Consider the following 13,231-nt stretch of genomic DNA (forward strand, 5'->3'; position numbering starts at 1 on the left):
AATTTGGGTATTTCACAACAGCTGTTGAAATATGACAAACCCTGAGAGGCAAGAGACCAGGGTTGGGAACTGCTTTTGTCAGATGAAGCTGATTTCTGGTCTAAAACCAGCTGGAAGGGAGACTGAGGATCATCTAGAACCAGCCCCTCTGTTTTATAGATGAGTAAACAGGCCAGGCAAGTGAAGTGATTTGTTCAAAGTCACGTGGGCAGTTTGTGGTGGTGCTGAGATTCCCACCATGGCCTTTCCACCATGCCATGGGAACTCCTGTAGGCCAATACTCACCTTCAGGTACCGCGAGTCCTTTAGATTCTTGAGTAATTGAAGCTGCATCTCGTCCTTGGCCTTGATGCGGAGAACCTGGTCTCTGGGAAGACATAAGTCAAGGGGCAGGACAAGGTGGCAGGGAGTCAGGGACGGTCAGGAGCAATGGTAGGCTTTACCCTTGGGAGCCTCAGGGAGACCTTGGAAGGGTTCTTTTAACTGAGAAGCATTAAAGTGAGGGATAACAAGAGACTGTCAAGGCTGGGGGATCAGCTGGAGGAGTTTCACAGCCCAAGGACCACCACCACCCCGGCCCGGCCAGGTCACAGAGGTGGGGATGGGGGTGGAGATCAGCTGCAGAAAAAATGAGGAAGGCAAAGCAAAGGAAAAAGAAAGGATGGCAAATTAGGAAAGGGAGGGAGGAAGGGAGAGAGAAAGTGAGAAAAAGAGGACACCAGTGATTGGTTCAAAAATTGTCCACTGGCTCAACACCACCATGATTGTCGTCTTCCCTTTTCCTAAGGAGCACCCAGAAGGATGCTAATAGAATAAAGAATGAGGGGAGGAAGGGGAAAGCTGTGTGTGTGTGTGTGTGTGTGTGTGTGTGTGTGTGTGTGTGTGTGTGTGTGTGTGTGTGTCTTCAACTATACCCATCTTACAGGCATTGAAACAGGCAGCTTAAAAACCAAAATAATCTAAAAGAGAGAAGGCTCTGCGATGAGACCCCAGGAGTCCTCACACTCCACAGCCCAGACCTGTCACAGAGATGCCAACCTTGCTCACTTGTGAGATTCACTCCTCTCCCAACCCCAACCCCCAGACCCAATGCAGAGAGGCTCTGCTTACCCTTTGAACATCTTCTGGCTCACAGCTGCTGCCTCCCAGTTGAGGAGGAAGCTGAAGATGAGGAGGCCCCTCATAGTGAAGGGGAGCAGGGCAGGACCACTGCCTCCGATGTCGGGGATGTGCCTGGGGGGCAGCCCCTGCTGTCCTCTCTACTCCGGGGCTCTCTGCCAAGGGCTATTACTCATAGCTTCAGCACCAAGCGCTCTCCACCTTTGCTTATCTTGGGAGGAACGGAAACGTGGGATGTAGACGCAGCAGGATGCCCTGGTTAGGATACCTGCCTGGCCCTCCCCACCTCTAGGCAGAGCCCCTGGGGAAGGCAGAGACAGACTGGATTTGGAGTCAGGGAAGAAAAAGAGAAACAAAAGCCTTTCTCCCAGCCCTGGCTTCTTTCTGTTTGTCAAAAGGGGAAAAAATCGTCCTCTAGTCAGCATCACTCTTCTAGAAACAATTATATTTAAATTGAGATTAATTCCAAATCATTTCTTAGCTGTCTAAAATGATAGTTTCCTGCCTGACTCTGTTCCAAGACAATTTTAAGTAACATTTATAGGAATCCAAGAAAGAAAATCAAGACATAAAATATAATTTGGGCTTAATAGTAATTAACTTGAAGTTTCATATTTTTTTTTCTTTTTAGGTTTTGGCAAGGCAAAAGGGGTTAAGTAGCTTGCCCAAGGCCACACAGCTAGGTAATTATTAAGTGTCTGAACCTGAATTTGAACCCAGGTACTCCTGATTCCAGGGCCGGTGCTTTATCCACTACACCACCTAGCCACCCCAGTTCATATTTTTTTTTAAAAAATAAATCAATTAGTACAAATCTAATCCTTAAAAACATCCTAAAACCTTTCCCTTTTGCTTCTTATTGAGTCTGTTTCGCCTTTTTCCAGACAAACCTCCTCTTTCTGGTTCTCTGGTCTGCCCTTCACCTAGGAGAGCCAGCTTGGACTTTAACCACAAGAGCATGGATAGAACACCAGCCATAAAAAGAGGAAAACCTGAGTTCAAATCCAGCTTCAGATACTTACTGTGTGACCCTAGATAAGTCACTTAGCTTTTGTCTGCCTCAGTTTTCTCATCTGTGAAATGCATATATTACCACTTCTGGGGCAGCTAAGTGGTGTAGTGGATAAAGCACCAGCTCTTATTTAGCTATGTGACCTTGGGCAAGTCACTTTAACCCCATTACCTTGCCCCGAAAATAGCACTTCCCTGTCAGAATTGTCATGAGGAAAAAAGATAATATTTGTAAGGTGATTAGCACAGTGCCTTGTACACAATTCAAGTTCCCTTAGAGTCTGGTAGACCTGGATTCTAGTTCTGCCTCTGATAAGTGAGTCATATGGCCTAGAAAAATTCCCCCATATTTGTCAGGGTCCTAGGCTACTAGTGGAGACTTTACCATTACATACTAATTGGTGAAATTTGATTTTACAGAAGGTATCACATATGATCTCTAACAGCATCCATTCATGTTTTATCATAAACATCTTTAAAATTAGACAAACATATAAATATAATTGTAAATGATAAATCTTTTATCCTATTATCACTGAATGCTTTCTTGGTAACCTTTTATTCTTGGTGGAGACTAGGGTTGCATTTAGATTTTTATGTTTTAGAATTACTTTTCTGCAGATCACTATGGGAAATTAATTCTTAATGGCACAATAAAGTCTATACTTCATAATATTTTTCACTTTTTCATAGGTAGAAGGTAAGGAATTATAGTATATTTGCCATATGTCTCTGTATTATCTACAACAATGACCTGTATTTTATTATTGAAAGTTGTTGAATAGAAAATAATGAAGAACTGAAATTTTTAAAATATAAAAAAAAGAAAAACAAACCAATTTCTGATCTGCACCAATGGAAGGAATTTCCATAATTGTCTTACCAACAATGAAAGCACAATTCTAGACTATGCTTCCACCCCCCGAAAAAATGCTCCTTTGAGCAAAGCTCCCCATTCAGTAAGTCTCTCACTCAGAAATTATATTTCAGTTCTTTACAGTCAATAAATTGGTTAATATTGAGCTTTCCCTTAGAAGTTCTTATATTTATTTTATGTATTTCTATAGTTATTTGTTGTTTCTCCTAATTTAAAAAATAAACTCCTTGAGAGCAAGAATTTTTTCTGCTTCTTTTTTCTCTTTACATCCTCAGCATTAATAAAGACTTGTTGACTGATTGATATCACAACTCTCTTTGCCTCAGTTTCTTCATCACTAAAAAGCAGATAATAGCACCTATCTCCTGGGTTTGTTGTGAGGGAAAAAATGAGATATTTGTAAAATGCATAGCAAAGTTCCTAGCCCATATAGTGGCTGTTCATTTTAGGTAAGGAAACAGGAAAGGAGTGGGTAGTTAAGAGAAGCTCACCTGATGGTTAAAAAAATATGAATTGTATAATTGGCCATTCAATTGGGGAAATCCCATTTTATCCATTTTTCAAGTTTTGGGATGAGCACTGATGGCAATGTGGTTATCATTGTGTTGAAAACAATTCCAAATATTCCCACCAACATTTTTATAACTAGTCCTTCCCCCTGGGCCCATTCGGCCAAGATCTTTCTGGCTGGAGCAACTGGGGGCAATCAATGGAGGCTTCCATAATAAGCAGCCACAATGGGATCAGGAAACAGATATTTAGGGCTGCTGAATATGATAACAGTGACTGAAAATCCATAGCAGAGAAAAAAAAGGCAGGGATGCTCACTTGAGCTGTTTCTGAGAACAGCATTTTAACAAAAATTCATTCATTGGTAGCATTTCTCAGAAACCACTCCCCCCCCACCACAATCTCCCAGAATAACAAATTAACTAGGGGGGCGGGTATAAGAATTGGGGACATCTTGATTGTGTATAGTTGGTTTTACCAGACCTGTCTCATTATTTCATGAGTCTCTTGTCATGACAGGAACCTGAGTCTCCAGAAGATTCACAGTTTAACAAAAGACCCGCCCAAGTGACTCCCTATCCTAAAAGAGTAATGTCCATCTTTAGGGTTGAAGAGGTTCATTGAGGAGAATGGAGGTCTAGGAATAAAGAAACCCTGAATTCATATTCCTGTCTTAGATACTGGCTGGATGAAATGAAGGCAGAGATAGAGAGGAATATATAGTGAAATTATATATATATATATATATATATATATATATTAGAATAAATGTATAAGAATAATAGATTTTGGATTAATTTATTAGGCTAATATATATAGGAATAATATATTGGAATCACATATTAGAATTATATAAAGGAATGTATATTGGAATAATATATATGAAAATAATATTTTAGAAATATATGAGAATAAAATATAAAGAATACATTGAAACTATATTGGAATAATGTATTAGAATAATATATAGGGGAAATATATATATATATGTGTGTATATTCATAAAAATTAATGTATATGATGAGGGAATTTGTTTTGCTTAACTATACATATTTGTAACAAATATTTTTTTTCTTTTTAAATGGAGAAGAAATGGGGAAAACAGAAAATAGATTTTTGTTCCTTAAAAAAACGAAATGAGATTAAAAAAAGACACTAGCTGATAATACCAGAAAACTCACATAATCTATTTCAGCCTATTTTCTTTTCTGTAAAATGGGGAGGCCTATAATAGCACCTCCCTCACAGGATTTCTATGAGGATCAAATGACATAATATAAATAAAGCAATTTGTAAACATTAGAATTCTAGATAAATGTCATTGTTACACATAAATGTATTACTACCACCACTACTACTACTACTACTACTACTACTACTACTACTACTACTACTACTACTACTACTACTACTATTATTATTATTATTAATTATTATCATTATGTCAGCCAGGTAGTACAATGGTTAGAGCACTGACTCTGGATTCAGAAAGGCCTGAGTTCAAATTCAGGCTCAAATGCTTACTAGCTGTGTGATCTTGTGCAGATCACTTATCCTTCAGTTATTCAACTGTAATATAATACTAATAGCACCTACCACAGAATATCAGTGAGGATCAAATGAGATTACACACACACACACACACACACACACACACACACATATACACATATGTATATATGAAACATTTTGCAATTCTTAAAGTTCTATATACAGCCAAGATATTATTAATTATTATTATTATTATTATTATTAAGGCAGCTGAGTGATGCAGTGGATAGGGGACAAGGACTAGAATCAGGACAACCTGAATTCTAATTCCAATTCATCCTTGGTCACTTACTAACTGTGTGACCCTAGACAAGTCATTTAACCTCTGTTTGCCTCAGTTTCCTCATTTGCAATATACAGATAATAATAATAATAATAATAATAATAATAATAATAACACCTATCTCCCAGGAGTGTTGTGAAGAAAAAAAAGAGAGAGGTAATATTTGTAAAGTGCTTATAATAATGTCTAACACATTGTAGGTGGCATATAAATATTGACTTTTTATTGTTATTATCATTATTATTAGTGGAAGTTTGGGGAAGAGTAAAAGGGGTCCACAGGGGGAAAAAAAAGGATGACTTAGAATCAAGTGAGATAGACCTTATCAGGAGGACTGGGAGTCTTGAGTCACTGACATATTTATAACAGAGGAGATAGACGTACGTGGTGGGCATGGGGGCTTGGAGTCAGGAAGACCTGGGGATGGAATCTAGCCTCAGACATTTCCTAGCTGCTCAGTCCTGGACCCAATCCCTGGATCTCTCTTGAGGCTGTTTCTCCATTTTGTAAATTGGAAATAATAGCAGCAAATTTGTTGTGAGGATCCAATGAGATAAGGAATCAAAAATAGTTTGCACAACTTGAAGGACTTGGACCAAGTGCAAGTTCTAATTATGAGTTGTGTAACCAGAGTCAAATTATTGAACCTCTTTCTGAGTTCCAGTGACTTAATCTGAGTAATATTCCTTATATTTCCTACTTGCAACAGGGTCTGGAATCAAAAAGAAACAAATTCAAATCTAACTTCAAATACTCTCTGGGTGACCCCGAGTAAATCATTTAATCACCACCTGCCTCAGTTTCTCCATGGAAATAAGAATGACACCTATCCTCCAGGGTGGTTGTGAGGATCAAATGAAATAATAATTGTAAAATGCTCGACATAATTCCTGGTCCCAAATCGGTACTATCTAAATGGTAGCTATAATCATCTTTATTATAATTACCACTACAAGCATTTCCCAGGATTGTAAGAAAAGCAATTTGCAAACTTTGCAAAACTCTCTGTATAAACCTAAGTTATGGAATAAAAAGTTGAAGACACAGATTGCTCCTGCTATATTTCAGAACAGAGTCCAAATTGCAATTTTTTAGCGGAGTCCTTTATTTTCTCTTGTTCAAAGACTGATATTATCAAAACTAGACAAGTGCTCATTATTTAATAGGGTCTTTATTTATTTAAAATATTTCATTGCATCCAAGATAATTCCAAAGGAGTAATGATGAAAAAAATACTATTCACATTATTCTAATATTTATTCACTTCTATATTTAAATATATGTATACGTGTATATATGTATGTGTGTCTGTGTGTTTGTGTATATTATATATACACACACTATTCTGGGGAGCAAGGTGACATAGCCCTGGAGTCAGGAAGACTCATCCTCCTGAGTTCAAATCTGGCCTCAGACACTTACTAGCTGGGCGATCCTGAGAAAGTCCCTTAACTGCCTCAGTTTCCTTATCTGTGAAATGGACTGGAGAAGAAAATGACTCCAGTGTCTCTGCCAAGAAAACCCCAAATGAACTCATGGAGAGTCAGACACAACACTATTCTAATCAGAGAGGACAGGTGAACTCTGAAGGTAGTTAGCATTCAAGAGGCAAGAGAGATAAATGAAATCATCATGTGGGGTAGCTAAGAATGACTGAGAAACTAGGCATCATTTGCTAACCTAGGCCTGCCCTCCCTTTGGTACCAGCCCTCTGGTCTGCACATTTCATTTACAACATCAGCACCGACTGCCAACAGTACTTTTTAAACTGAGGCCAGATCCCTGTTCTCTGGGACTAGGGGGGGTTTTGGATACTAGGTCAAATCATAGACCAGGAAAAAAGCAAGAAGGGAAGCAAGCAAGCATTTATTAGGCACCTATTGTATGTCAAGCTCTATTTTTTTTTTAGATTTTTCAAGGCAATGGGGTTAAGTGGCTTGCCCAAGGCCACATGGCTAGGTAATTATTAAGTGTCTGAAGTTGGATTTGAACCCAGGTACTTCTGACTCCAAGGCTGGTGCTCTATTCACTGCGCCACCTAGCCGCCCTTTCTTTTTTTTTTTTTTAACAAATATTATTTCATTTGATTCTCACCACTACCCTGGTAATGAAGTGCTATAATTATCCATTAGATGACCATGTGACTTTAGGCAAAGGATCCAACCTCCCTGGGTCTTGGGCTTCCCCATCTGTAAAATAACGAGGTTGAACTAAATGGCCTCTAATATCCACCTTTATTTCCACTAACCTCTCACTGAAAGTTAGTATTTCCTTCTATTGTGAAATTAAAAACATATTCTGAGGCAGGGTCCCCTAGAGCAAGGCGGAGAACGTCTGGTCAGTATAAGGCTGGCCAAAACCATGGTCTGACGCTGCTCTGGTAACCAGAGGAAGGACTCAAAAGTTAATAAATTTAGGAGCTATTTAGAGGCAAATTAATTAAATACTTGACCAAATATAGCAGGATAATTATTAAGATGATAATTTTGTATAGTTCTCAAATGATATTATAAATATCTAAATGGCTCTTGACAGAAAAAAGTTCCCCACCTTGATCTAGAAGATAATGAAAATAAAAGTGCCAAAGGAGTCCACCATGACCTAAAAAAGTCAACAAACCCCTACTTTAAAGAGAAATATCTCACTTAGATGGGGTAGTCAAGATGCAGAGAGTAGGGGCAGCTAGGTGGCATAGTGGATAGAGCACCAGGCCTAGAGTCAGGAGTACCCGAGTTCAAATTTGACCTCAGGCACTTAATAATTATCTTGCTGTGTGGCCTTGGGCAAGCCGCATAATCCCATTTTCCTTGCCAAAAAACCTAAAAAAAAAAAACCTCCCAAGATGCAGAGAGTAGGCTTGATTTGTCCAAGGTCACCCAATTAAATTAAGGATAATGACAGCATCTACCTCCCAGGGTTATTGTGAAGATAAAATGAGATAACATTTGTAAAACTCTTGGCACAGCGCCTGGCATACAGCAGGTGCCTAATAGAGGCTTGTTCCCTCCCTTTTACCATGCTACCTATTCAGGGTCACTCAGAGCGTCACCTTGTCCAAGGTCACACAGGCAGGAATGAGGAGATATTTGCTTAGCACAGTGCCTAGCATACAGTAGGTGCTTAGCAAAAGCTTCTTCCTTTCCCTTTCACAATATTTTTGAGTCCAAGGTCACCCAGAGGACCAGAGAGTCTCCTTGATTGTTCAAGGTCACACAGGCAGGAAGGAGGAGATATTTGGCTTAGCACACTGCCTAGCATATAGTAGGTGCTTAGTAAAGGCTTCTTCCCTCCTCTTTTACAGTACTATTGTGCCCAAGGTCACACAGAGAACTAGAATCACCTTGATTTGTCCAAGGTCACACAAGCAGTAAGGAAGGAAATTAAATTAAGGATAATAATAACGTCCACCTCTCAGAATGGTTATGAGACTAGAATGAGGTAATATTTGCTTATTACAGTCCTGATATACAATAGGGACTTAATAAAGGCTTCTTCCCTTCCACTCAGTGGTTTATATTGCTCAAGGTCCCGCTGAGGAGATAGAAGTTCCCAGCCCCCCTGAGCAGGTTGCTGCCCCTAGTGCCCCCAGAGGTCCCCCCCACTCCCCAAGCCCTCCGTGCAACTACTCAGCACCCAGCAGGACAGGGTCTGGCCTCTCAGATCCACCAGCCAAAGGGCAGGGGGTGTGGGGGGCTAGAAGCATTGCCCTGCTGCTTCCTACTGGTAGGTCAGGGCCTACAGCCTAAGGGGCACCGCTGCAGCCTGGGCAGGGCCTCCAGGAGGGGGCTGACTGATGAGGTTCATCCATCCCCCGTCTTTAGTTCATCAACAAAGCACTTCAGGACAGGAGAGACAGCATTTTTACCCCATGTGGTCAGAAAGCCATCACACTGCAGGACAAATATGACTTCATAGTGGAAACATCTAGAGCCTAGCAGCTATTATATATTTTATACATAAAATATATAATATACAAGAGAACAAGCACAAAATGCAGGTTGGGATTCTAACTCTGCTACTTGGGTGTGTCACAGTATAATTTCTCAAAACTATAATTCTTTTTTTTTGCAAGGCAGATGGGGTTAAATGGCTTGCCCAAGGCCACACAGCTAGGTAATTATTTATTAAGTGTCTGAGACCAGATTTGAACCCAGGTACTCCTGACTCCAGGGCCGGTGCTTTATCCACTGAGCCACCTAGCTGCCCACCAAAACTATAATTCTAATAAAAAATCAACTTCTTAGGCAGTATTCAACACCTTACCAAACCAGTAAGAAATTAAAACTATTGTTAATGACAAACCCAGGACGACAATGATCAGGATGCTGGGAGACTTGTCCTGCCAGGAAGAGACCACCAGAATAGACAACATCTATAGTATAGACAAATATGATCGTCTTTGAGGAATCGTTATGGGCATAGATATTGGGCAACTCTCATAATTAAGTCCCAAAGTACGTTAATAATTTTTCCTATTCTCTGTTTCTGCTTAAAATATCAACTCCTTTCCTAGTTTGACATGGTCATTTTTTTGAAATGGTGTCCATTTAAGTTTTAGAGGTAGATCCCAGAAAATAAAGCTTCATGTCTAATGTATATTTTCTATCATTTTGTTTTATTCATTTTATTTTATATTTATTTTATAACTATATTTTTAAGATTTTCAGTTTTAGGGTTTGCAGGTGACTTTGGGTGAATCTGGGCTAGAAGGCCCTCTCTTTGATTTTGTTTATAAAAGAAAAATTACACCTAGGTTTGGTGCTCCCTGCAACTAGAGGCTCTCCTGGGGGTTGGTAGAAGGCCCTCTATTCAAAATTTATAACTCCATTTGGAAGTCTTCATGAATTCTTTCATTTTTCAAACCCTATCTCATTCACCACCTGAGTTCCAAACTGCATTACCTACGTGTACATATTAAGCACAGTGTTAAGGGATGGGGATCCAAAAAAAAAAAAAAAAAGGCAAAAGATGGTCCCAGTTTTCAAGGAGTTAATACTCTGGTGATCAATCCAGGTCTGCATTTATAATCCTACAGGATTAAAAATCAACAACAAAAACACATAGGATCATCTGGGTGGTACAGAGGATAGAGCACTGGCCCTGGAGTCAGGAGGACCTGAATTCAAATGCAGCCTCAGATACTTAATAACTTAGCTTGTGTGACCTTGGGCAAGCCAGTTAACCCCCTTCCTTTCAAAAACCTACTAAAAAAAAAATAGAAATCATTGATCTAAAGTTGAAAGGTCAGCTAAGAGGCTATCCTAGTCTAATCCCTTCATTTTACAAATGAAGAAATTGAGACCCAGAGAGATTAAATGACTTGCCCAAGGCAAAACTAGAAGTATTAGAGCTATTTTTGTTCTTTTCTCAGCCCCCCCCCCACCCAGGTGAATTGTAATCTCCTTGAAGGCAGGCCTGGCCATTTTCCAATCCTCTATTACAGGTATGGTTGCTCAGTTGTTTCAGTTGTGTCTGACTCTTAGTGACCTACTTTGGGTTTTCTTGGCAGAGATACTGGAATAGTTTACCATTTTCTTCTCTTGCTCATTTTACGGATGAAGAAACTGAGGTCAACAGAGTCAAGCAACTTGCCCAAGGTCACACAGCTAATAAGTGTCTGAGGCCAGATTTGAACTCCTTTCTTTCTGACTCCACACCCAGCTACCTACCAATCAGCCTGGCAGATAGTAAAGGGCCCTAATCAATGTTTATAGAATTGAAATGAATTCATATAGAAGCACAATTACAGACCCAAGGATTGTAAAGTTTCTAGCTTATATATAATCACTACCAGCCCATACTAGAAAATGCTAGATGAGTTAAATCAGGTCAGGATCTCAATCTGCCAGTCAGTGCCCAGCTCTGCCCCTGAATGGAATATTACTGATTCTGACATGTGTGTGTGTGTGTGTGTGTGTGTTTGTGTGTGTGTGTTCTTTTCCATCTCTAAGTCTATGATACTATTAGAGATGCATTCCATCAAAATGTAAAAATAAACCACAAGTATTTTAATATCAAAGTTGATATCATATGCAACACAGCCTCCATTTCCATTAGTCTTTCCTACTTGAATCCTCCAAACATGGAAAAATCCCATTTGGGATAATGTCTACTTCCACACTTCTGGCCAGAAGTCTGGAATCAAGTGAAGAGAAGATCTAATCTCTGGTCACAAACTTGCTGGTTCCCAGTCCAGCTATGGTCAGATACATGCAGTTAACTCACCCTGGACTTAGAAAACTCCCTGAGCGCCCCAGTCTCTCCTGCTTGCAGCCAGAGAAGCACTGCCCTCCGTGATCTAAAATTTCACCAGATTTTTGTCTGTCCCAAAAGTCCACCTCTGAAAGACAAGGCTGAAAAAATGCTGCAGGGTCTATGGGCCGGGTGGCAGAGTCCAACTGTCAAAAACTTAGTATCCAAAATGGGGGAGGGGCAGGTGCCATGGAGTTCTTTCTCTTCTACCTTTGAAAAGTGACCTGCATCCACGATCATCATCTTTGCCCCATTTCTCCTGTACTTACAAATCTTAGGAGGAAAATCAAATGAAGTTAAGAGATACCAAATGGGAGCCAGAATGTCCCATTACGTTATAGTTCCCAGACTGCATTCTAACCCTCTATTAAAAAAAAAACACCAAACAGGACTTTTATTTGGTGTTCAAAGTATTTCATAACCTTTTGTTATTGTTTGGTTGTTTCAGACTCTTCAAGACCATATTTGATGTTCTAAAGATATCAAAATGGTTTGCCATTTCCTTCTCCAGCTCATTTTACAGATAAGGATACGAAACAAATAACGTTCACCTACGTGATTTGTCAAGGATCACATAGTTAATAAGTGTCTGAGGTAAGATTTGAACTCAGGTCTTTGGAGTTTGACTTAATCATCCACACAGGAAAGTCCAAGAAAATGAAGGATGTCCATTACCCAGATTACAACATATGCTTGGAAAGGGCAATCAATATAACTTGGGCTCAAAGAGAGAGGTGATACAAATGGGCAATAAGGGTTCAACATTGAATAAGAGGATGAGATCAGGCTAGATTGCCTGAGGTGAAGTGACTGAGGTAAAATTTGAACTCAGGTCTTCTTTGACTCCAGGTCTGGTGCTCTATCTGCTATGCCACCCAGCTCCCTTCTCCCTTTTTAGTCTTCTTATACCTTGCTCTTCAGTTCAATGACCCTGGCCTCCTAGCTGTCCCACAAATAAAATACACCATCTCTCAGCTCAAGGCATTTTCTCTGGCTGTCCCCTATACCTGGAAAGTTCTCCCTCTTCTGCTTCCTTGCTTTTTTCTAAAATCCCATCTTCACAGGAAGCCTTCCCTAACCCCTTTGGATTCCAGCACCTTCTCTCCTTTAATTATCTCTCTTTTATCCTGTGTATAGCTTATTTATCTATATTTGTTTACATGTTGTCTTCCCCATTAGATTATTCGATTGCTAAAGCCAAGAAAGTGCCCATTGATTATGGAATGGTTAAAGAAATTGTGGTTTATGCCACTAGACCCAGATGGTCCCTAGAGGAGAAAGTGAGGCTGGTGACTTAGCACAGCACCCCTTCACTCCAATCCAATTCTATTACTTATCATGGTATCACCTCCCTGATGCCATTGTCCTCTGAGAAGGAAGGATAAACATCATCATTATCATCAATTACATGTAATTATAGCATCATAAAAAATAATGAGTATGAAGAAATCTGGAAAATTTGAGATGACTTTACAAACTGATATATTGACTCTTAAAACTCTTCTTTTCCCCTCAAAGCTCAGCTTAGTTACTGTTCCCTTAAGAAGTCTTGCCCTGGTCTATACCCTTCTCTCCCTCATGGAACTGAGAGTTCTCACCTTCACTAGTCATCATATATTTACTTATCT

General features: G+C 39.7%; 1 protein-coding gene across 2 annotated transcripts in view; it reads right to left on the reverse strand.

Moving 5' to 3' along the window:
• LOC141492938 (carboxypeptidase A5-like) overlaps positions 1–11,728 on the reverse strand; it is a 32,595-nt gene extending 20,867 nt beyond the window's left edge. For both annotated transcript variants that reach the window (XM_074193692.1, XM_074193691.1), the window contains exons 1-3: positions 11,577–11,728; positions 1,111–1,330; positions 286–367 (exon numbers count right to left, since the gene is read on the reverse strand). In XM_074193692.1, coding sequence (XP_074049793.1) covers positions 286–367; positions 1,111–1,184 — 156 coding nt within the window. In that variant the 5' untranslated portion in view covers positions 1,185–1,330; positions 11,577–11,728. The remainder of the gene's footprint in view (positions 1–285; positions 368–1,110; positions 1,331–11,576) is intronic.
• Positions 11,729–13,231: the final 1,503 nt, after the last annotated feature.

The sequence above is a fragment of the Macrotis lagotis genome, chromosome 7 (genome assembly GCF_037893015.1).
Source record: "Macrotis lagotis isolate mMagLag1 chromosome 7, bilby.v1.9.chrom.fasta, whole genome shotgun sequence".
Lineage (NCBI taxonomy): Eukaryota > Metazoa > Chordata > Mammalia > Peramelemorphia > Peramelidae > Macrotis > Macrotis lagotis.